Source organism: Ailuropoda melanoleuca, chromosome 16, assembly GCF_002007445.2.
Source record: "Ailuropoda melanoleuca isolate Jingjing chromosome 16, ASM200744v2, whole genome shotgun sequence".
Taxonomy (NCBI): Eukaryota; Metazoa; Chordata; class Mammalia; order Carnivora; family Ursidae; genus Ailuropoda; species Ailuropoda melanoleuca.
Window position 1 is genome coordinate 72,410,692 of NC_048233.1, and position 24,028 is coordinate 72,434,719.

The window sequence follows — 24,028 nt, forward strand, 5'->3', positions numbered from 1 at the left end:
TATATTTAGCAGTGTAAATTTATGTCTTGGGAAAAAATCTGAATTGAACTGTACAACTCTGCACAACCACTTTTTAATAGTCATATAGTTCTGAGATCCCTGGTCAGAATAAAAGAATCCATCAACAGATTTTTGTAGACTTTCCTGAGAGTTTTCCAGGTTGATCGCTGCCTACAAATCCCATCCTTTTTCTCCTTAAGTGTAGAAGGGCCAAACAGTCAGTGGCTACCCCAGTGAACTGAAGAGTTAGCTACTCTTCAGTTAGCAAGTTTCATTTCCTGTTATAGATGCATGAACATGTGTACACGTGCACACACACACACACACACACACACACACACACATCCCTGCCCTTGGACGAAAACATGTTTATTATCAGTCTTCTTACCCTGTTTCTGGTGGTCTCAGGACTTGGAGGACTGAACGATCGCTTCTCTCCATGGAGTGCCTGGGGACCTCTTACATTAGCTAACCATTATGGTCCCCTGAGGAAATGTGCTAAATAAAAAATGTTCAGATTTTGCTAGGAATGCATATAATAAATCCTTACAATAAAATACTCTACAACGGTTAATATGCCTGCCGTACGTCTTTTGGTGCTCACATGGGGAACTGTCCACAATGTAGTATGATATGCAGATTGCATGACATATATAATAGGATGTACATGAATTTCTTTATAAGCTCCGTTCAACAAAATGTTTTTTTTTTAAGGCATCAGTTCTATGGCATACATTGTCATTTCTTGCAGCTGTTTGCCTTTTTGTATTCTATTCCTTCTACTAGAATATTTTTCTGCCTGATGAATTCCTATTTATTCTTTCAGAACTTAGCTGAAATATAATCTGTGACGCTCTGGACCTGATTCCCCAGACATAACTACTGTCTCTCCAAAGCATTAGTGCCCTCTGTTCTTACCTCTGTGGTACTACTCATAGTACATCTTGTGTGTACATCTGTTCTCTGGCTAGGTAGTGAGCTCCTATCAGCCAGCCCAGGTTTGAGTACATAACATGGCCTCGAGTAAAAAGAAGAATGCCTCTTAATTACTTCACATTGCTTGGGCCATAAGTTGATATGCATAGAACATTTGAGAGCTCTTTTTTCTCCTGGGTTTGATAAAGTAACATCCACTGTATTTTGTGATTCCAGTTCTTTAACTCATTTATATGAATTTTAAGATTTTTTTCAACACTTCATTCAGGGGCGCCTGGGTGGCTCAGTTGTTTAAGCATCTGCCTTTGGCTCAGGTCAGGATTCTGGGATCCTGGGATGGAGCCCCGAGTCAGGCTCCCTGCCCAGCAGGGAGTCTACTTTTCCCTTTGCCTCTCCCCCTGCCCGTGCTCTCTTTCTCTTTCTCTCTCTCAAAGAAATAAATAAATAAAATCTTAAAAAAATTAAAAAATAATAAAAACTTCTTTGAAGAATAATTTATAAACCATAAAATTCATCCACTTTAAGTGTATAATTAAATGGTAAATAATTCACAGAGTTGTGCAATTGTCTCTAAATCCAGTTTTAGAACAATTCCATTACCCCAAAAGCATCCCAACTGAGGTATTTTTCAGTATTGATGGAACTATCCAGAAACTTGTGTTGTGGGTTGAACTTGATGACCTCAAACTTTGTCATCGTTTTTGGCTCTAAACCGTGTCGGACACAACATGCTTATAGGAGACCTACATACGTAGTGGTGCCTCATCCTGAAAGAGTAGTGCGTGCTGGCAGTAAGGGACACCAGTTTCTCTTCAGAGGCTTGCTGTGTGACGAGCTCTGTGCTGGGTCCATTATATACATCACCTCATTTGAGATTCAGAATAACCTGTAATGTAAATGCCTTCTTTATTTAATCCATACGTACTCTGCAGAAAAGGAAGTAACTCGAGGTCACACCGCTAGCAAGTGCAAGGGCTGGGATTTGAACTTGGACCGGGCTATGTCAACCACACTTGCCTGAACATTCAGTGGCTCTATATTGAGCAATTACTGTGTGCTCCCATAAAAAGGCACATCTTAGGAAACGTGTAAGCAAGTTTGAAGAGTTGCTTAATCTGAAAAGGGCGGAGGTAACTACAATGTTGAAAGGATCAGCTCTGAAATCAGCTTTTTCTCTGACTTGGCTCCATCCAGTTTGGTTTGAGGCCCTGTGGGCATATCCTGAATTGGGTCAACAAACCTAGAAAAGAGAAGAAACAGGAACACGTTGTAAAAACTATAAAATACCGAGGCCACTTGGGTTATCAGCATAATTTCTGATTGAGTTTGCTTTGGGGGTTATTTCATCTTTAAGTCTTTAAAATGTTACCATCGCTCGGTTTTCATCAACACAGATGGTCAATTTTATTAGTGAGAGTAGTGGTTTGGCTGCTGTAACAGAGACTTACCAGTGGCTTAAATAAAATAGAAATTTATTTTCCTCTCTGATAAAAAGCTGGGTAGGTAATCAGGGTTTGGCATAGTAGTTCCCCAGTCATGAGGGATCCTGCCTCTTTATCTCGTTGCTCTGCCCCCATTATCACACAGCTCTTATCTTGGGGTTTAAGTGGGTTGTTTTAGCTCCTTCCACCACATCTATCCAGACATCAGGAGGAGGAATGTGTCAGGAGGAGGATATGTGTTTTTCTCTACTTTAAGGCCATGACCAAGAAGTTGCATGTGTAACTTCCAATCACATCTTGTGCTATAGAACGTAGTCAGAGAGCACAAGCCCCTCATTCTGTGAAAATGACTTTAATATGAAAAACATAGACTTGTATGTAAGGAGAGAGATATGGAACGCTTTAGGCCAAACTCAATTTCTCATGATTTCTATTTTTTTTTTTTAATCTGGGCCAGAAGATTCAGCCCAATCCAGAAACTTCTGTTGACATGATTCCCCTAGGCTTTGAAGACACTTCCTTGTATGTTTCAAAGTTGGCAGTATGTCAGTCTACCTTTCACGATGCAGTGTCAGTTTGAGCTTGTTTTTCCTGGAAAAGTATATGCAGCAGCTCCTGGCTTGACATCTGAGTTGGGAGCACTGCATAGCAAATTTTACCTTGGTAAAGCTGAATACGTTTTCCTTCTTCAAAATATTTCTGGGAAAAAAATTTATTTTCTCATCAGAGTACTGTTTTCATTAAGATATAGTAGTATTCAAGATAAAACACTTAAAATTCCTATGTTTGGCACACATGCCAACTTTTCTGTGACAAAGCAGCATTTGCTTCTTAGAAAATTGATCATACCTGCAAAGCAAGAATTCATGTTCTAACCTCGGTACTTAACTATGACGTGGCCTTGACGAATCCAGTGGATGTCTTAACTTTTCTTAGTTAATAATATCTTAAAACAGAGTTTAGAAGTAGCTTCTCTCATCATATTATATGGACTTTTAAAAAGATTTTATTTATTTATTTGAGATAGTGAGAGAGCAGGAATGGGTGAGCAGAGGGAAAGGGAGAAGCAGACTCCCCACTGAGCAGGGAGCCCGACATGGGGCTCGATCCCAGGACCCTGAGATCGTGACCTGAGCCGAAGGCAGACACTTAACCCACTGAGCCACCCAGATGCCCCGTATTATATATATTTAATCAACAATTACAGGGCCCTTTGAAAATTCAGGTGTCATTTTTCTTTGTTGTTGTTGGTTTCAACAGATCACAGGTAACCTTAACTTTCTTTAAGGTTGAGTTTTATAGCTAGCTAGACCAACAAGGAGAATGAAATGTGAAGGTACACTTAACATTTGCCAACCTGTCACTTTAGGGCATTCTTCTAAAGGCTTTTTTGATAGGGAAAGATCTTTTGAGCACTTAAGATTAGAAATCTTAAGTAATCTTGGTTCGCAGATATTTCTTTTGATAACATATGTCCTTTTCCAGGAGTACATTTTGGGAGACTAGAGCTCACTGTAAGTCCTTAATTATTTGAAGATCTCTGTGCCAGTATTACGTTTCAAGCAAGGCCAATTTTAGCCAAGTTTACTGAAGGTATTCCCAATGTCATCTCCAGTGATTTCATCTGATTCCTTTTTATGCACTCCTGACACAGCCAAATTATATAGAGTATATAAAAGAAACTGCTGTCTGTAGAGTGGTGAGTGGTTTCGTGATTCCCTTCTGTTTTGAGTGGGTGGCTTCTCTCCACTCTTTATCTGTTGCCTGCATCCTCAGCCATCACGAATGTTTTGTTTTCTCTTTTGCAGATGACACGATTGGTGCTGCCCGGTATGGTGGAAAGGTGAGTCACGAGCTCACACACAAACACTAGAGAGACAGAGCTCATGATTATTTATAGGGAGAATCCTTTCTTTGCAAAATTCATTAAAGTGACTAATGAACCTATCCTCCATGTCTTAGCAACAGAATAATGTGCCTGGCGAGTCACACGGTAGAGCATGAGTCATCCAGTGGTGGAGGCCTTTTCCACTCGATTCCCTTTTTATTTCCCTCTCCAGGGTGGTGGTGGTTCCTTTAGATCAGGATTAAAAAGTCTGCCTGAGTCACCATCACCAGCTCAATTGCCTGCTACTCTGAGGGGGCGGATAGAGTTCCTGGGGTATTCCCGGGAATGCCTTCTTAAAGCTGTATGCTATCAGAACTATAATCAGTGGAGTTTCACAAAGCAAGACCCCATCTTCTGGTTGTTTAATTTTTAGTGGGTGAATGGATATATGAGGAACTGAGGCATGTTATAAAATGGTTGTAAGATGTCAAATGCACCCTTGGAGCAGAAACCCACACTGTGGAGTCCCCTTTGTGTTCTGGTTTAAGTTGGGTTCCACTAGGATATGCTGGATGTCTTCATTTTCATTGAGAAATGTGTCGTAGAGTTTCTTCTTGAAATAGCATGAAGTGTAAAATTGTAATTAAGCTCTGTTTCTCCCTTGGAAAAGCCTGAATGATGTCTAGGCTTTCAAAAGAAACCTGTTGAAAAGATCTGGGCTTGCATCTTGAGCTGGCTTGATCATTTGCTAAATTTAGGGCTTCACAGTCATCCTTCCTCTGCAAAACAGCTTTGAGTTTGGAAGAGATCCAAAGGAATCACAGTTTCGGAAAGGGCATTGCCCAAAGACCCTACTTCTGTGAAGAAACCTCTTTGACCAGCTTCAGGCAGGGTTGACAGCTAATGCTTATTGAGAACCTATTACGTGCCAAGTATTGTACTGAGGACTTGATGTTTGTTAACTCATTTAACTTTGATAGTCTCCCACCATTGTACAGAGGAGGAAGCGAGCTTAGGAATCCCATTTTGTTTGTCATCTACAGAGACTGGTGGAGAAATGGCTTCTTTGCAGTTTTTGTTTGTAATTCCATTTTATATGAAGTTTGGTATATTTCAATTCCTTTAGTAAAATTTCCCTTTAAACCCTCAGACTGCTTCATGTCGGTCAACAGTAGGAGTGTGCCCCTGATGGTCAGATAGGAGATTACAGAGAATTGGGGCCGACAGCGTAGAACCCAGAAGTGATGAAATTTTGGCCATCATCTTAATCCAGTTTTGATATCTGCCACTGACTTGGGATTAATTCAGGACAGTAAGTCCATCCATGAAAAAGGAAATACTTACAAACCGCAGAAGCATTGGAAAAGAAATTTTTAAGTATGTTGGTGAAAACCGTATCAAAAGAGATGACAGTTGTGGGGTAATCTTATAGATCATAAGGGATTTAAATAGTCATGGAATTTTAGTAGTTTAATTAATTGAAACCAGCCCCACCTTATTTGATAGGAAGTGAGTCCCAAAGAGATTGAGCGCCAAGAAGCTTCATAATTAGTTAGTAAATGATACAGACATGGGGTGCCAGGAACTTCACTCCTATCTTTAGAGACATAGCAGCCATGATCACAGTTATAGCTGGAGCATTAGATAAAAACAACGCAGGGGCGCCTGAGTGGCTTAGTTGTTAAGCATCTGCCTTCAGCTCAGGTCATGATCTCAGGGTCCTGGGATGAGCCCTGCATCAGGCTCCCTGCTCAGCGGAAAGCCTGCTTCTCCATCTCCCACTCCCCCCTGCTTGTGTTCCCTCTCTTGCTGTCTCTCTCTGTCAAATAAATAAAATCTTTTTAAAAAAAATGCAAAGAAGAGGATCCATTCATTCAGCAGACACTCACTGCGTAGAGTTTATCATGGAGTCTACAGAAGATGAACTGGATCTTTGCCTTTAGGAAATCAAGTTGATTTTAAACTAAGGTTGAGAAATGATCTGGTGGAAATCCATCATAGGCTATGGACTGAAACTGATGCCACAAGGGTGATTGTGGCACTTGCTAAGAACTAGTAAGAAATGTAAATGGACTTTGTGAATCAGTACTTTTGGTGAGGAGAGGGAACAGCGAAGTCCACTCGAATGAAAGGAATTACGAGTTGTATTAATTAAGGTAAGCTAACTGCTATAAGAGACCATCCCAAGATCTCAGTGGCTTAACACTCTAAAGGTTGACTTTTTTTGTCCTGATACACAGCCAGTGTGGTTCAGTGGTTGGGGCTGTGCTCTACCCAGTCATTCAGGGATCTCAGACTTTCTGTGTAGGGGCTGTTCTTCCCTTGGACCTTGCAGCGCTCCACTGCATTTTCTGCATCCAGCTAACCGGTGAGGGAGGAGAGAATGAGGATGATTTTATGGAGGTTTCATGGGCCAGGCCTGGTGTGGTGTACGGCACTTCTGCTGACAGTCCGTTGTCCAGAACTCAGTCGCAGGCTACCACTAACTGCACAGGAGGCCAGAAATGTTGTTAGCTGTGTGCCCAGGAGGAGAGGAAAAACTCCAAGGTAACCTATCATCTGAAAGCCTTCTTCCTTACACATTATAAGTGATATTATTATAGCCTGCCCTTTATACCATCCTTAAATGGCATATTTCCTATGGTTGGTTTCCACAGGAGTCGTATTTCCATTGAGTAAAGCAGAGTCCTTTATAAAGATCCTTTGTTGTTGTTTTTCCCCTTTCACTGATTCTACCTCTGATGTATGAAATTTTCCAAACCCTCTAGAACTATAGCCTAAAGCCAACTGACTATCACTAAACAAGTATCTATAATTAAACTAAGGTATTATTACCGCAGAAGTAGAAAGTACATAATTACATTATAGAGGAAACTTGCTCTTTCCACTTCTCTGGAATTATAAACATTGTGTACAGCTGGAGCCAGGAGGTGGTTGCTATAACAACCATGGAAAAGCTAAAAATAGCCCCTTTCATACTGTATTGCTTAAGGTGGAATTATGACATGTTATGGTGTTTTAGGGCAGGCAGTTCTCTTTCGTGTGGGAAATGTTTGCAAACTTCCTTCAGCAAAGTAGGATTTGTATAATGTATTCGGACTGCTGGTTCTAATTATATGTCTGACCCCTCTGTTCCAGGATTCTTTTCTGACATAGAACTCTGTTTTGATATGTTTCTCAGTCTTCTTGAGAGTCTGTTAGAGAATTGTCTGTACCAATTTCAGTGTTATATTTAAGCTTTAAAAAAAAAAAAAAAAGTAACAACCCTCCAGGAGCACACTTACACACTCCCTGATAAGAAATAGAAATAGGAAGGATCATCATGGAGTCTTTTCTGCACTGTCTCCCTTATCTGCCATCAAACTCTGTATATAGTTAGCTGCCCATTTTGGAGCTGACCCTGTGTTCCAGGGAGCACTTACACCTCCCCATCTCTCTCCCCGGCGTTGTGGGGCAGTGCTGATGTTCCCGAGGAAGGCAGAAATCAGTGACTTACTGAAAGGAGACCTATCACTTCCTCTATGACAATAGTGTTTTTACAGAGCTGTGGACAAGGTTACTGCAGCGGTCTGATGGACTACTGGGGCCATTTATGGGAACAGAAAGTCCTGGCAATTTTTTTTATCCAGGTGACAATTAAGGAGAGTGTTAGGATAGGGTTTCCACAGGTCTGAGGGAATTCTACCAGAGAGCAGAGCTATCGGAAGCTATAAATACCAGATACTGAATTTTATAGGGTTGGAAGAGTTTAACGTTTGGCTCGTGAAAGGGCTAGTAATTGAAGAGAATATGTTTCTACGAAAAGGTGCTTCCTTATCAGCAGTGGTATTTTCTGCTTTGTTTTTGCGGTATTTTAGTTCTGGTAGATCCTCAGTAATTTGTACCACTGAGACACCATCGTGTGGCTGTTAGCAAGTAAGCAGTGTGATGAATTAAGAATGTTCTGTCACAGAAAATATTACTTGACGTGTTTATTTGGATATTTGTCATAACAGGCTGGGAAGTGTGCTGAAGTACGAGCGACATGAGTCTTCATTATGGAACTTCAGCAAATATTGTTAATGTACCTTCCAATCGTAGAATTGTTCCCCAAGTCCCCGGAAAACGAGAGATGAACTAAGGCTCGGTTTTATGTTTGTTTTCGTGTGCAATTAAGTGCAGCCCATTTTGTCCTTCTGCTTGATATAACAGAGCTGTCATGAGTCTGGCTCTGCCATGGAAACTGGTTTGACGTCACTAATTCTGCTTAGATGGAGGATTAGAACCAGACAAAGTAGTTGATTTTAAAGATGAGTCCTTTGTGCCTCACAGTCTCAAATGTTCATCCGCATCTCTGCATGAAGAATAGATACTGTATACAGTACAAGGATTAAGACAGCTCCACTAGCGTGTTGTTTATGATTCAGACAAAACTAAGTTGAATATTATTATCCTTGGAGAGAAAGAGAATTCTGTGCTGTTGTGTGTGTGGGAGGAAGGTTTTTGCTAGACAAATATGTGTGCTTCTTGTAAGCACAGAGTTTTCATGGAAGGGGTGTTTCTCTGCTGTCCTTATGATACAATTATAAATGCTGTCCTTTTATTTCCTCAGGTCCAGTGCATTCTTGCTTTAGACTTTGTCTTGGGTTTGTTTACGTATTCTAGAGTACAAATACTTTGAATAACGTTCCCTCAAATTCTGACTTTTCACTAATTCAAACTAACTGTACCTCCTAGAAATTTTAATTGGAGGAGAGTATTTGAGAAACAAAGATCTTAGTAGCCTCAAGGGGTAAACAATTAAAGGAGCTTACCTGCATAACTGTGACATGGTTGATTATTGGTCTATTATTTTTGAAAATGGGAAAGAAGTTTTTATCGTCTTTAAATAAATTTTCCTGTATTGAAATCATTGCTTTGGTGAGTGAAGTTTTAAGAGTGTGTTTTGCTAAGATCAAGTTTTCATTTTTAAAATGTATTTGATAACGTTAAACTTTAATTTTGGAAGACTTTTAAATTGCATTTCATTTGTGAGGAATGAAATTAAAACTATTAAGATTTTTGTTCAAGGTTACATGTAATGCCCGCCCCCCATCTGAGTAAAATGGAGCACATAATCCGGCTGATAAAACCAGCAGGGATATGTTACAGCTTCAGTGGAGAACAGTATCACCTACAACTACTCCAAACTAGCTTCTTCTTCGTTTGCTCCGAATGACTGAGGCCATAGCAATTCCCGGTTACATGAGAAGAGGTTAAAATAAAATGCTACTTAAAGCTACAAGGATGGTTAGGACTCAGAAAGGGGGTGCATTTTGTCAGGATTTGGAGTTACTTCTCAGAAAGCATTCTGTGTTGCAGAAGATACCATGGCTCTCGTAGCTTTCACATGACTGGGATCTGCTCTGAGCTTAAAGGTGACACCTTATAATATATCAGAAATACACTTCTCTCTCTCTGTCTTTTACAGGTTTATTGAGATATACTTCACATACCATAAAATCTAGCCACTGAAAGTGTACAATTTGGTGCTTTCTAGTGTGTTCACAAGGCTGTGCAACCATCCATACAATCTAATTTGAGAACATTTTCAACACCCTAAAGAGAGATATTTTAAACATCATAAATTAATACTCTATTAACGGTCTCCAGTAACAAAAGTCGCTTTTAGTCCGTTTTGATCAGAGGAGTTTCTCACAAATATAGATAAAATCAAAATCTTAGATATTCATTCCTAATGACTAGTTTTTGCCCTCAGGTGATTGGGTTCTAACTCCTGATAGACACTCTTACTCCCTTACCAACATTTAAAAACAAAAGGCTTTTCTGTCTCTGAGATACAAGCAAAACATACAAGAATGATATAATCAATACATTGACTAAATATTTCCACCTTTCTTTAAAACTCCAATATAACATTTTTAAATTTGAGATTTGATTTCAATGACCAAAATGTGAGTGGATTTCACTGCTTAGGAACGTGTGCATTACTGGGAAGGACTTGGGTTCAAAAATAAAAACAAAAGACAACAACTTGTTTCCAGTGACACAGTAAGCTGAGGGTCCAGACTTCGTTTGATGGTTGAAGTGGCATCTCGCCTAGAGGCTGGCAGGTGGGCTGGGTGACCTTTGGGGATGATTTCTTTTCAGATTTATGTCTAAAATAACTTAGATTCCACTTAATCATGTTTCTTTTATTATTTTGCATAAAATGGGTCCGTAATCCCTTTTTTTAAAAAATACTGAAAAAAAAAATAGGTCTTAGGGGAGGTAAATTCAGAAAAAGAACCAAGGGAAGCCGAGTGGAAGGAAAGGAGGCTCACCTGGAGGACAGGAGGCAGGTAGGGTCACTGGCAATAGCTGAAGGGGACTGCCACCCCCCCCACCCTGAGAAGAATGGATTTGAGGGGAGAAGATTGACTCTTAATTCCGTTTAAAATTCCTGGAACCTTAATTCCATACTTTACCCAACCCGTACGTGCTTGCTGACAGCTAGTGTATTTATAGCATTGCTTTCCTCCATTTAATTTTCATTTATTAGTAAAATTAGTAATTCCTGGTAACTTTCTGACTGTTAGCTTTCAGTAGTCTCCAGAAATTACAGTAGAAATTGAGCTTTGCCTTTTGGCAAAGAATACGGTTTGATCTCCTATAGAGTCGCAGAATTTTATAGTCAGCTCTTTGTTTTGTGACTGAATATCTACAACCTGGAGGCAGTAGGAGGGGAGAACATAACCATTCACTTATCGCCAGGAGGTTTTATTAAGTACCTGTTACCTGCTCAGGACTGTGCAGGGGGGGTTGAGGAAAAGTGTAAGACAAGGGCTGTGATGTGCAGAAGCTTATAGTTTTGTTGAGGGAGAAAAACATTTATACATATGTGATGATTAAATACTACAGCAAGGTGATATGTGCTAGCAGGCCCAAATAAAGGCGTACAAGGATTATGAGTGTTTCTAAGAGCGAGGATTCTTGGCGATGTAGCCAGAGAAGACCTCCGATGGGAGAGATCAACTGGAGGAGACTAGCTCTGATCTGGTCATGCCCCAGATTACTGAAACAGAAATGAGCTAATTGCAGACAAGAGCTATTTTTAGTTGATTGAGTTTTGCCTCATTCACTGACCAAGGATATCATGTGCTGATGAAAGGCGAGGGGAGATGTGTGTTAGAAAAACAGCTATCTTCTTCTATTTAAAATAATTCTATATCACGATCTGTAATTTACAAACCATTGTGTCAATGATTTCATGCTGTTTACTTGGTGCATTTTCCTTTTTTAGGTCTAAAGGGGCAATTCTGAACATCTCCTCTGCCAGTGGCAAAGCCCCGGTTCCACTGTTGGCCATCTACTCTGCAACCAAGGTGAATAATTTTTTAGTAAATCATGTCAGACTAAGAATGACGAATACTTTGTAGTCAGAAATAAGCACAGAAGCTTCTTGGAGTTCTCTTCTTGGCTGTTTTCAAATGGCCTGGGAAGGAAAGGAGTGGGGCACCACCATCTCAGATCCACAGATGCTTTATTCTCCTGGTAGTGGACTGTTTTAAAACCAATACAGGCATACCTCAGAGTTATTACAGGCTTGGTTCCAGACCCCCACAATAGCACAAATATCACAATAAAGTGAGTCAAATGAGTGGTTTGGCTTCCTGGTTATGTTTACACTAGGGTCAAAGTAAAAAAAAAATTATGTTTACACTATACTGTAGTCTATTAAGTGTGCAATAGCATTATGTCTAGAAAAGCAAAGTACCTATTTTAATTTAAAAAAATATTTTCTTGCTAAAATATGCTGTCATCTGACCCTTCAACGTGTGGTAATCACTGGACACAGATCACCATAACAAATATAGTAATAATAATGAAAAACTTGAAATATTACGAGAATTGCCAGAATATGACGCAGAGACAAGAAGTGAGCACATGCTGTTGGAAAATTGGTGTCGATAGACTTGCTTGACACAGGGTTGCCACAAACCTTCCGCTTTGTAAAGAACACAGTCTGTGTGAAGTGCAGCAAGGTGAAAGGCAGGGAAACGAGATATACTTGATTTCGTGCTTGCCATAGAGAGCTGGCCTAGGCCAGTTAGCTCTGTGGATTGGAACATCTTAATGGTGGGGGATTTGGTTCATGAATGGGTCAGCTTCACCCAGCAAAAGTTCCAACTCTGCAGAGCTGAGTGCAAGAATTTGTCACCAGTCAGGACGTAAATACACGTAGTGGGTGCAAGATAGCCTGGGTGAGAGTGCAAGTACTTTGCTACATTATTCAGAATTCATAGATATTTATTGTCACTTCTGGAGTGAGACAGGGATTTTCTAGAAGTCTCTGTGATGTCATAATTTCATACAATATCACCATTCACCTCTTCATATTGCTAGTAGGAGAAATTATTTAGAATACATTTCCTGCTGCCTGTAGGTCCATAGCATCTTATCCGATGTTGAGGCATAGGTTACATCTCTGAAATGAAAATGACCATTGAGACGCTGAAATTAAACAAGCTTTTAGGGAAAAATTAGCAAAATATAATAAGAACTTGTGATATGTCAGAGAAGGAAAAGAGCAAAGTGCTTGCCTTTTTTTTCACTTGGCTCTTTGTCCCCTGGGAAAACGTGAACAGTGACCACTGTTTTGAAAAAGCGCGGCACCACGCCCCACTCCTGCAATCTCCTTGCTTTCTGTATCTCTGAAATACACAGGAGGTGGGTTTAAAATGAACACCATGTTTCTTGAAGTGATTGTTGGACTCGAGCTTCTCACCCTGTTCTGCTCCATGGGCACAAGACTATGATTAATCGGGACCCTAGTAGAGTCATTATTGATACTTTGCATTTTAAGCCTGAGGTAGAGTCCATATTTGAAAAATGGTACATTGTATTTTACAAATAGATTTAAAATTGTACTATCAGAAGAAGATGGGCTGTCACATTCATCCCTACACTTCTTGGATCTTGCCATCCCAAAAGACCAAGAGGATGCTTGCTCTTTTCTTTTCTTTACTGACAACAAAATCCCTACAGAGGAGAGTTGAACAGAATTCATATTGTGTTTCTGTTTGAATGGCAAGTGGGGAGGAGGAACGTATCCTTTGTTATATAATAAAACATTTCTTCCTGGAAAGTAATTTTTCTGAAAAAAAGAAGAGATAAGACCCGTTTCTGGTTAAGTCAAAATTTGATCTGGAGATTATATTTGGTAAGAGAATACTTAATTTAGTGGCAGATAAAAACAACTTGAGGTTTTGAGAGGTTTTTTTTTTTAAGGTCTCTTCTGCATTTGAAATAAGAATGATTAGGAACTCCAGTGTTAAATGGTTAGTTTGTTATTTGTGTTGCCATGACTACAGATCAGGCCAATTGATGTTGTGTGTGTGTTTCCTTCTCACTCCCACCTCATCCCAGGCTTTTGTGGATTTCTTCTCTCAGTGCCTCCATGAGGAATACAGGAGCAAGGGCATCTTTGTGCAGGTGAGTGGGGTTTGTTTCAGTTGCGTCCCCCTGTTTTTGTGTGGTTTCCACAGCAACTGTTGCCGTCTTGGCAACGAAAGAAAATCGCATTCCTAAGGAAGTGAGTGTGACGATAGCACACCATTAAAGACATGATTTCTTTTTCTTTTATGCACTTAAGTCTAGATTTAAAAAAATTATCCCCTAGAATTCTGAAGTAGGGTAGTTAAAGTAGAACTAAGTGCACGGTTTTCTTTCTTCCAGTTTTATTTTGAGAGAATGGGGACTGTCAGTATCTCTTAGCTGCCAGGTATGTAAGGTGTGCTGTGACTGTTCCCAAAGCCACTGTGTAAGAACCACAAGAGCAGACGGAGAGCTGCATAAAGCCCGCTCTTTCCAGAGCAAGGATCACTGTACGCACCTGGATGACTTAGGGCTGGTAGCGAGTTTTCATTTTTTCTTAAATTGTGGTAAAAATACATAATAAAAACACCATTTAAATCACTTGTAAGTGTACAGCTCAGTGGCATTGAATACATTCCCATTGTTGTGCCACCTTCAGTACCATCCTTCTCCAGAACTTTCTCATCTTCCAAAACTGAAACACTGTGTCTATTAAACAGTAAGTCCTCACTTCCCCCTCTCCCAGCCCTGGACACCCTCCATTCTACTTTCTGTCTCTGAACCTGACTACTCGAGGGACCTCACGTGGGTGGAATCCTGCAGTCTCTCTTCTTTTGCGTCTGGCTTATTGCACTTCGTGTAACATCTTCAAGGTCCCCCTATGTTGTAGCGTGTGTCACACTTCCCTTCCTTTGAAGGCTAAATAGTATTCCGTTGTATATCTACACCGCGTTGTGTTTATTCATTCATCTGCTGCTGGACATTTGACTTGCTTTCACCTTTTGGTTGCTGTGAATAGCGCCGCTGCGAACATGAGGTGTGCACCTATCTTTTTGAGACCCTGCTTTCAGTTCTTTTGGATTGGTACCCAGAAGTGGAGTTGCTGGGTCGGGGGGCAATTGTAGTGATATATATGTATGTATGTATTTTTTTTCTTTGAACTGCCATACTTTTTTCCATAGTAGCTTACCTATTTTGTATTCCCACAACAACATGCCAGGGTTCCAGTTTTTTCTTATCCTTGCCAGTACATGTTATTTTGTTTTGTTTTTGTTTTTAAATAATAGCTGTCCTAATGGGTGGGAAGTGGTCTGTCATTATAGTTTTGATTGGCATCTCGCTAATGATCAGTGATGCCGAGTACTTTTCAGCTGCTTATTGGCCATTTTGTATCTTCTATGGAGAAACGTCTGTTCAGAACCTTCACCCTTTTTTAATTGGGTCATTAGCTCTTTATTGTTGAATTTTGGGAGTTCTTTATATAGCCTGGATATTAACCCTTTATCAGATTTATGATTTGCAAATATTTTCTTCTATTCTGTGGGTTGCCTTTTCATTCTATGGACTGTGCCCTTTAGTGCACCAAAGTTCTTAATTTGGATGTAGTCAGTTTATCTATTTTTCCTTTTGTTGCCTGTGCTTTTGGTGTCCTATGCAAGAAAGCATTGCCAAATCTAATGTCATCAATCTCTCTCCCTGTTTTCTTTCAAGAGTTTTAGAGTTTTAGCTTTTACATTTAGGCCTTTGATCCATTTTGACTTAATTTTTGTAGAGACCTTTGCTTTTATTATGTAGCTAACAGACACAATGCTGTGAAAATATAATACCAAATATGAGAGGAAGCAAATGTAGGAGTTTTTGTATCTGTCTCAAAGCAGCTCTTATTCAGCGCAGATAAATGATAGCTCACAGCGTTTCCCTGCTTAGGCACATTTTTAACAGTGTCTTAGGACAAGTTGCAGTGAGTACCCCTTTCCTACTCCCACCCACGACCTGCCCCCACTTCTTCACACACCCCGTTGTTCATCATGGCTCTCATTATTGCGAGCCTAGCATTTCAAATTTTGCACCCTGAAGCCCCAGATGATCAGCCATCGTAATAGCTAATATTTGAAGGGTTACTTTCCAGGCACAGTGCTAAGTACTTTATAGGTATCCATTTGTTTCATTTTATCTCGTAATGACCTCATAAGGTGGTGTGATTATCATCTTCTGTAAATTTATGGAAATCGGGGTTAGAGAGGTTAAGCCACGTGTCCGTGTTGAACCAGGACTCAGATCCGAGGCCTCTTGGCACCAAAGCCTTTGTTCTTCTTAATCCCTGGGCTCCTTATTTGAGGCCTTTAGGACAAGACTGAACACATTGGAGGTGGCTGTGTTCCGGCAGTTATGGAGTCAGTTCCATTCCCTCCCCTGTATCTTTGGACAGTCAAGGTGGCCCAAAGTGTTGTCTGGATCTAGTTTCTAACTCCTTGTGTTCTATGAGTGGAGACTATAGCTAAGTCACCCACAGTGAGAGGGAGTGGTAGGGAAGGGAAGGGTAGGGTCAATGTTTCCTCACCTGCCAGGGCCATCTTAGAGTCGGCTTCCTCGAAGCCCCCTCCTGAGTTCTCACCCAAGTGGTCCTTAGGTTACATTATTCTGATTTGTGGCTTCCCATTAATACACAGGGTACACTGGGGAATAAGACAGGGTTTTCGAGAACCCTGAATTTTACACTGAACTACCGTACTCCCCCTTCTCCCCTTGACCCTGTCATTTTAATGCTAGAAGCTGAAATCTGCCATGTAGAATGTGGTGTATTTCGGTGACAAGGAGCCAATAAAGCATTCATGGGATGTAAGGTATCATGTGCCACACCGTGTCGTGCTGTTTCCTCGTTCTGAGGAATCTATTGTAATCAAGTTATTAATTTCACAATTTCTAAACACCTGCTGAAACTAAGCAGGAATGTCACAGATCCGTCAGTGTGTGACCTTCAGACAGCATGGCCAGAAGCTGCAAGTGCTTGAATGACAAAAGGGAGTGTTATACTCTGTGAGCACAGATGAGCGATTTCTGAAATTCTCTGAGTAGACAAGACCGTCTCCTCTCTCATTCCCACGGCTTGTTTCCCTCAAAGATCTTTTCTCCATATTCTCTATTAGCCCGGCGTGACTAGAAGCTACTACAAAAACATATTAGCAATTTGTTTTTTGAAATGTGTAACTTTGATAAACTTGTTTTTCCCCAATAATGAATTCTCAGTTATGTTATTGCATTGATCATTGTCTTCCTTCAAATGAATTCATTCAGGGTTTAAATGTAGCGTGAATTTGGTGAAAAAATAAAAGCTCACATGTTTGTGAAGGAAAGTAGGGTTGTCATTTCTGTGTGAACACATCAGAGTGCTGAAGTAGACTAGAATGTCATACTAGTTCTGACCAAAGGGACAGAAACAGCTGGTCTAAATAAAGCTCAGAGTTAAAAGTTATTGGTTTTTCTTTGGTGGTGGTTTATGTCTGCCCATTTTTTGGCCCAGGAGTATTTACTGGCAATTTTCTCTTCCACTCCATCCCACATGCTGTTTCCTGGGTGAGCTTGCTAAAATCCAAGTCGGGTGACGTTGCTTTCCCTCATAGTCCCCCAGTGGCTGCCTGTGATATTTAGGATCGAATTCGGACTCCACAAGGCCATCGCCTCTCTTGCCACCCCATTGTCCCTCCCTGCGTCCGGCCAGAGTGGGCCAGTGGTGTCCAGTACATGCTCGGCCCTCGGCGGACTGGCGCCTCTGCTGGCATGCCTTTCCGCGCTTCGCCCCACTCCCCATCTCCCCACCCCATTCACGCCTGCGCCTATGACCCCATCTTTCAAGGCTCAGGCCACACTTCACCTGCCCTGGGAGACCAAATCTCAGCTGTGTGACGTGCCTTTCCTTCTGCTCTCCTCTTTCTGCTTTTATACCTCGGCCTGATACTCTCTGGCTCCCTTGCTTACCCCCACTTCAATATATTCTTGAGATCTGGTTTTTTTTTTTATCTTGTTTGTCTCCACGTTGCTAATGGCACATGTAATTCGGGGCACACTAGGGACCTGCCTTTTGCCTGGTATCACGGAAGACTGGTTATGCGTGGCCATGCTTTGCGGTACACAGACATTCATTTTAAAGGCCCTTTGAGCTTCTTCTTTTGCTCCCATAGGCCTCTGATCTTGAATTTTCAACCTCTGTATGTAGAAGGTTTCCAGGCTAGTGCTGTGTTGCCATACTTCAGTTTCTTCTAATCCTTGGAAGGAAAGCTATCTTTTTAGGTCTCCCTCCATGTCAGTGTATCTCAGATTGCTCTTTGGGGGAGAGGAAGACAGTATGTTTTTTGAATTTGGGTTCTTTTATATTAATTCCTTTGTAATATTTTTCCTTTGCTTTTCCCTTTCCCTCTTTCCATCTTTCCCTCAACTTCTTTCCTATAATTTTGTGAGAGAATTTAAGATTTCCTTCATGAATTCCGATTTGCCATGAAATACGCATTTTGTGGAAATGCAGACGAACAGTGGAGACAGCAAATGAAAAACAGGTCAATTTTGGACTTGAAAAATTCTGTCCATTAACGTTTGAATTGAGGATAAGAAGTTCATTCTTGAGTAAGCCTTATCAAAAGTGTGCTTTTGGTATGTTGGTGAGGACTGTCTGTTCTCACTACTGCCCTATAATTAAAGCCTGGTCAGAATTATGCTTACCTCTTTCAAAAGGCAAAATCATAAGTGATCTGACTGGCTAGTTGGTGGGTCCCAATACCAGCTCCTTCAGTATGCCATGTACCAACTAGCCATGAATGCTGAAAAAGTATAAGAAATAGCTAAGACTAAGCCTGCTTCCTAAAATTATACTTCTTAAACTCTTATTCTGTAAAACCTTCACAAAACAAAAACAAAAAAAAAAACAACACAAGCTGCCTTGTTTTTTAAAAACTTCTTATTTGGAAATAATTTCAAATCTACAGAAAAACTATTAGAGTAATACAAAGAACATTTTACCCAGATTCACTTAATGTTATGCAACTTACTCCATTTGCTTTATTATTGAAAGGTAAGTTGCATACATCATGGTTCTTTACCGCTAAATACTTCCGTGTGCATTGCCAAAGAATAAGGATATTCTCTTATATAACCACAACACAGTTGTCAACTTCAGAGTTAACATTGATATAATATTTTTATCTAATTTGCTGTCTGTATTCCAGTTTTTTACTCTATAATATTCCTTATGGCATTTTTTATCCTCCAGTATAGAATTCAGTCTAGGGCGACTGGGTGGCTCAGTTGGTTAAGTGTCTGCCTTTGGCTCAGGTCATGATCTCAGGGTCCTGGGATGGAGCCCCACATCAGGCTCCCTGTCCAGTGGGGGGCCTGCTTCTCCCACTCCTTCTGCCCCTCCCCCTGCTCATGCTCTCTTCTTTCAAATAAATAAATAAAATCTTAAAAAAAAAAAAAGAAAGAAAATTCAGTCTAGGATCAGGCACTCTATAGTTGTTCCGTCCCTTTAGTTTCCTTTAGTCTGGAATGTATCCACAGCTTTTCATTGTTTTTGTGACATTGACATTTTTAAAGAGCAGAGTATGTGTCCTGTTCTTTTTGATTGAACACCGTTTATTTGGGGTTTATCTGATGCTTCCTCATGGTTAGATTCACGTTATGCTTTCCTGGCCAAAATGGCGCACGTGGTTTTGTATCTTTCTCAGGGCATCACGTCCAGAGACACATGCTATCCATCTGCCTTCATTGCTGCTGTTGACTGGGTTGCTTCATTCAAGGTGTTATCCCGTTGCTTTGCTGTATAGTTACTGTCTTTTCCCCTGCACTACTAAGCAATCTGTAGGAGGCACTTTAAGACCAAGCAGATATCCTGCCTCCCTATCAGTTTAGTGTCCCCTATGTTTAGCCTCCTGTGATGATTCCTCACAAACCCTCCTTATGAAGGTTTTTGATGCTGAAGAATTCATGAAGCCCTGCCTGGGTAGTTGGTCATTTCAAAGCAAGAAGTCACAGCTTCCTCAATTCAGGCCATGGTTTTATGCAGACCACATTTATCACTGGTATGCTTAGGGGCAGTGAGGAAGGGACGCTGGGCTTGGCATCAGCAAACCAGGGCTTTAGTTCTGATATCACCAGTCAGTGGTCTTCTGACCTACAGAAAGCCGCTTCATTACTTTGAGCCCTAGTCTCCCCTTCTGGCAAGTGGGGACAAATGATGAGGCAGATGTAAGAACACCAGACATGGAATTGATTTGCAAATGTGAAGATGAGAGGAAAGAAACTTGCATTTATTGAATATGTACAGTATGCTCCATGTTTCCCGCTATTTTGTTACCTTATTCGAGATAGACCTCAACCTAGTTCCATTTTACAAATAGGAAACGAAGAACCAATAGGAGTTGTGGAGCTTATGTAAGGTCAATCCAGTGTGTCACACTGTGAATGCCTGCTACTGGCCAGGTCCTTAGCTAGGCAGGGAGGTAACAGAGGTCAGTAAGACACCGTCCTTGTCCTCAAGGCACACACAGAAAGAAAAGACAGGTATTTAAACATGACTAAGACAAGGGATAGTAAGTCCAAAACCACAAGTACGTATTGTGGGCCGTGTTTCTTCAATCCAGACCTATTTAGAGGGTACCTAATAGTCTGGTAACTGGGGATACAGTGGCAAAAAGACGACAGAGACAGATGGATGTGGTAGAAACTTATGTTTGGTGGGGAGACGGACAATAAACAAGTAAACAGATAAACGAATGAGATGACGGTGTACAGTGATAAGCGCTATGGAGAAATTGGAGGAGGGTGATGTGTTCAAGAATGTGGGGAAGTGTGGGGAATTTACTCATCTCTGGATCTGTAACCTGGGGTTGGATAACCCAAAGTCTGAGTTCTTTCTGTTTCTCATGGAGGTGTTTCTCTGCACCATACAGTTTTCTTCCTTGGAGCTGGGAAATCAAGTCTCTGGAAATGCTGTCAACGAGGAGATCATTTGCTAACTGAAACCATCCCTTAGGGTTTAGTTTATCTGACTCTTTACCAGAGGACAGATGAGGACACAGGTCAAGACCACGAAACCTAGAGAAGGTGGTTGTAGGTTTCAGCTGGCCTGAAAATTTTTAGCGTGAGATTGCAGAAGAATATTCCATTTAGATGTGAACTTACCGTAATAGGGACATTCACTCGGCCCCCTTCTCTAAAGTTACCACCGTCCAGTGTTTTACTCTTCTTGGGTGGTGAGAGTTGGTGGTTTTGTTAATTCAAATAAATGTTGTTTTTAATCAGAATAAATTTAGAAAATAAGTAGGACACGTCGAGATGAGGGAAAAAACAAAATTCAAGTTTTTTTTTAAATGAAAGAAGATATTCCTCTTTTATATTTTGTTAAATATTTATAGCTTAGAATAATCATGGAGATCTTTTGGGCTTCAAAGAGCTGGAAAGCTAAATACTGAGAAGTGACTATCAGGATTGAAAACCGAATTCTTGATCCATTCTTCTTGTTAATTGTCAATGCCAATAAAAGAAGGTAATGGAGTGTATCTTTATTAGTGCAGAAGGAATCTAAGTAGAACTATAAAGCAATATAATTTCTCCCAGGAAATAATCATATCTGGTCAAATGCACCAACTTTGAGAAATGGCTCAAGAATAGTAACGTTAGTCCTGTTGGGGTCATTGGACCCTGATCCCTTCCAGCCACGTGAATCTCCATGTTTGTCATTGATAACATCTATTTTGCTTGGCCCTTTGCAACAGTGTTGCACCCCAAGAACTAAAAACTTAAGGGATAATAATTTTAAGATGTAAGAGTAAGTCCAGAAAGAACTAACATAGCCACGTGGTTACCTCAGAAGTCACTCTATAAATATGGTGTTCTTACACTTTTTTACAAGACGTAAAAATTCAGCCAAGTTTTTCTTTTTAAATTTACTCTGAAAAATATAAATACTATAAACCTTAGAAAATACCAGAGTTCAAATCCTACACACTTTAACCGACAATATTTCATTTAATCCTCATAATAGTACAATAAGAAGGATGCTATATCCCCCAATTGCAGAGGGAAAAACTAAAGCTCAGTATTTTGGTCAAGATCAGACAATGAGTAAGTGGTCATGTCCGCCTGATTTCAAAACTGACATTCTCCCACCTCATACCCTACTGCCTTTTTCTCTCATACCCCAAATGCAGTGCATAGGGAAATCCTGTTGACTTCAGTATCATTTAAACATATCCACTATCAGACCACTTCTTGGGACCACCACGGCTACCACTAATTTAAGCCCCGTGATCACATGCTCTGAACATTTTGCAGTACCTTCCTACCCAGCCTCCCCTCCTCCCATCCTTGCCAATAGCCCCCACAGTCTGCTCTCAATAGTCAGAGTGATCTCTTTAAAGATAAATCCAGTTCATTTCAATTCTCTACTCAAAAACTGTCTTGTGACTTTTTAATTTCTTTCAGAGTAAAATCATGAGTTTTTATGACCTACTATGTTCTGATTTCAAACCTTCCACATTATCTCATCCCCTGCTGTTTCTCTGGCCTCCTTGCAGTTTCTCAAACACTTCAAGCACATGTCTACCTCAGGGCCTTTGTACTTCCTGTTCTTGCATTTGAAAAGGATCTTTACCCAGCTAGCCTTTTTGCTAGCTCTCTCCCTTCGCTGAAATCTTTGCTTGTATGTCACCACATCAAAGAGGCCTGTATTGGTCACCTGCAGGAACAGCTTCTGTCACCTCTGTCCTTACTCAGGCTTATTTTTCTTTTTATCATCACCTCCCAATGTAGTATCATTTTTTACTACTTGTTTATGTCTTTGTGCCCCACTCCCCTGCCCAAGATATAAGCTCTATAAAATTAAGGACTTTGCTTTTTTCACAACTGTATTCCACTGCTTACAGCAGTGTCCTCATAGGTTCTCAGGAAATGTTTGCTGTTACACAGATGTTTTTGTATGATATTACACAGTTTTTCCTTTTGTTATGTGAATGTTAACATATAAATTCTACATATTTGGATGTAGGTCATTTGTAAGATTATCAGCCGGCCAGTTTTTTATCAAGGATCTTCTTTGTACAGAACATACATTTTAACTCCTTCATTTGGGGCTTCGGTGCTAAGGTTTATACGTAATGTTACTGTGGGGCCTTTGCTCAATGCCGTGTAATCAGGGGTCTGCCCCATCAGAGTGATGAGATAAGCAAGAACCCTTTCGTGGAAGTGCTCATCTCATGGCCTGCAAATAAAATAACAGCAGCTCCCCAGATGAGGGTCTGTGTACATGGTTACCGGTCTGCTGGAGGATATTGGGTCCGGAAATGGAAGATGAATACACAGACATAGGAGAAAAGGTTCACTAAAATGCCTCCTCAGAGCCACAGCCTCTGCCTTAAGAACGTGTGCCAATCACACTGGTGAGCGTAATGCTCATGTGCAGATCAGACGTCGTGTCCGGAATTCCATATTGGGCAAATGGACTGGAGTCTGGTGTCCTCTCGATCCAGGTTTTCCAAAGCCTGGTTGTGAGTTGTTCTGGTCGTTTTTAAATTCAATAAGGCATGTTTAGTAAAGTGACAACATGAGAGATGCTCTACCACCTGAAGTTACGAGGTTCAGAATTTGATTCTTGAATACCTGCCACGCAGTGTTGGGCCTCCATCTTTCCAGTACTCCGTGACTAAGTTACGGTAGCCTTCGGAGTCAGGCCCCCTAAATTGTTTTGTAAGGACCAGATTACCTAAGCAAGCTATTCCAGTGGGTGAGGAAAGAAAAGGTAACATGTTGTCTCTAGGGATTTGTTTTTTAAAAAGCATGCTGAGGGGCGCCTGGGTGGATCAGTTGGTTATACATCTGCCTCGGCTCAGGTCATGATCCCGGAGTCCTGGGTTCGAGCCCCACATTGGGCTTCCTGCTCAGCGGGGAGTCTGCTTCTCCCTCACCCTCGGCATCTCCCCCTGCTTGCGCTCTTTGTCTCTCTCAAATAAATAAATAAGTAAAATCTTTTTAAAAAAATAAAATGAAAAAGAAAAAACAGGCTGAATAAGGACAAAACATCAACAGCTTTGCTTTATGGCCTAATTATTGTCACTCTGGGATTCTAAGACCCCGGAAGAACAGGGCACTTGCCTGCTGCTGTGGTTGCGAAGACCCAGGTGGTTTCCAAGTGGTAATCTTTCGAATGGGAAAGTTTTGAGCTTAAGCAACTTGGAAAATTTGTTCTGCCCAAAATACTTCGTGTAGAAGGGTGACTGTATTCTCCACCTGTTCACTGTAATGTTTCCATGAGCAGGCAGGAAAATGGATTAATTTAATTATTGTTTATTCTGGTTTTGGTGAACTCTTGAAGGATGAACCTAGATGACACTTTGAGGTACATTTCTTACTTTTACACATAACTTAAAATACTTTTTAAATTCTTGGCAAGTAGCTAGCCCTATAAGTTTATCTTAGTTTAGATAGATGATCTTGCTTAAGC

General features: G+C 40.7%; 1 protein-coding gene across 1 annotated transcript in view; it reads left to right on the plus strand.

Annotated features, from left to right (window-relative positions):
* The window catches only part of HSD17B12 (hydroxysteroid 17-beta dehydrogenase 12), a 155,290-nt gene that overhangs the window by 126,658 nt on the left and 4,604 nt on the right, over positions 1 to 24,028 (plus strand). The window contains exons 7-9 of the mRNA XM_034646567.1: positions 4,187 to 4,221; positions 11,468 to 11,549; positions 13,594 to 13,659. Coding sequence (XP_034502458.1) covers positions 4,187 to 4,221; positions 11,468 to 11,549; positions 13,594 to 13,659 — 183 coding nt within the window. The remainder of the gene's footprint in view (positions 1 to 4,186; positions 4,222 to 11,467; positions 11,550 to 13,593; positions 13,660 to 24,028) is intronic.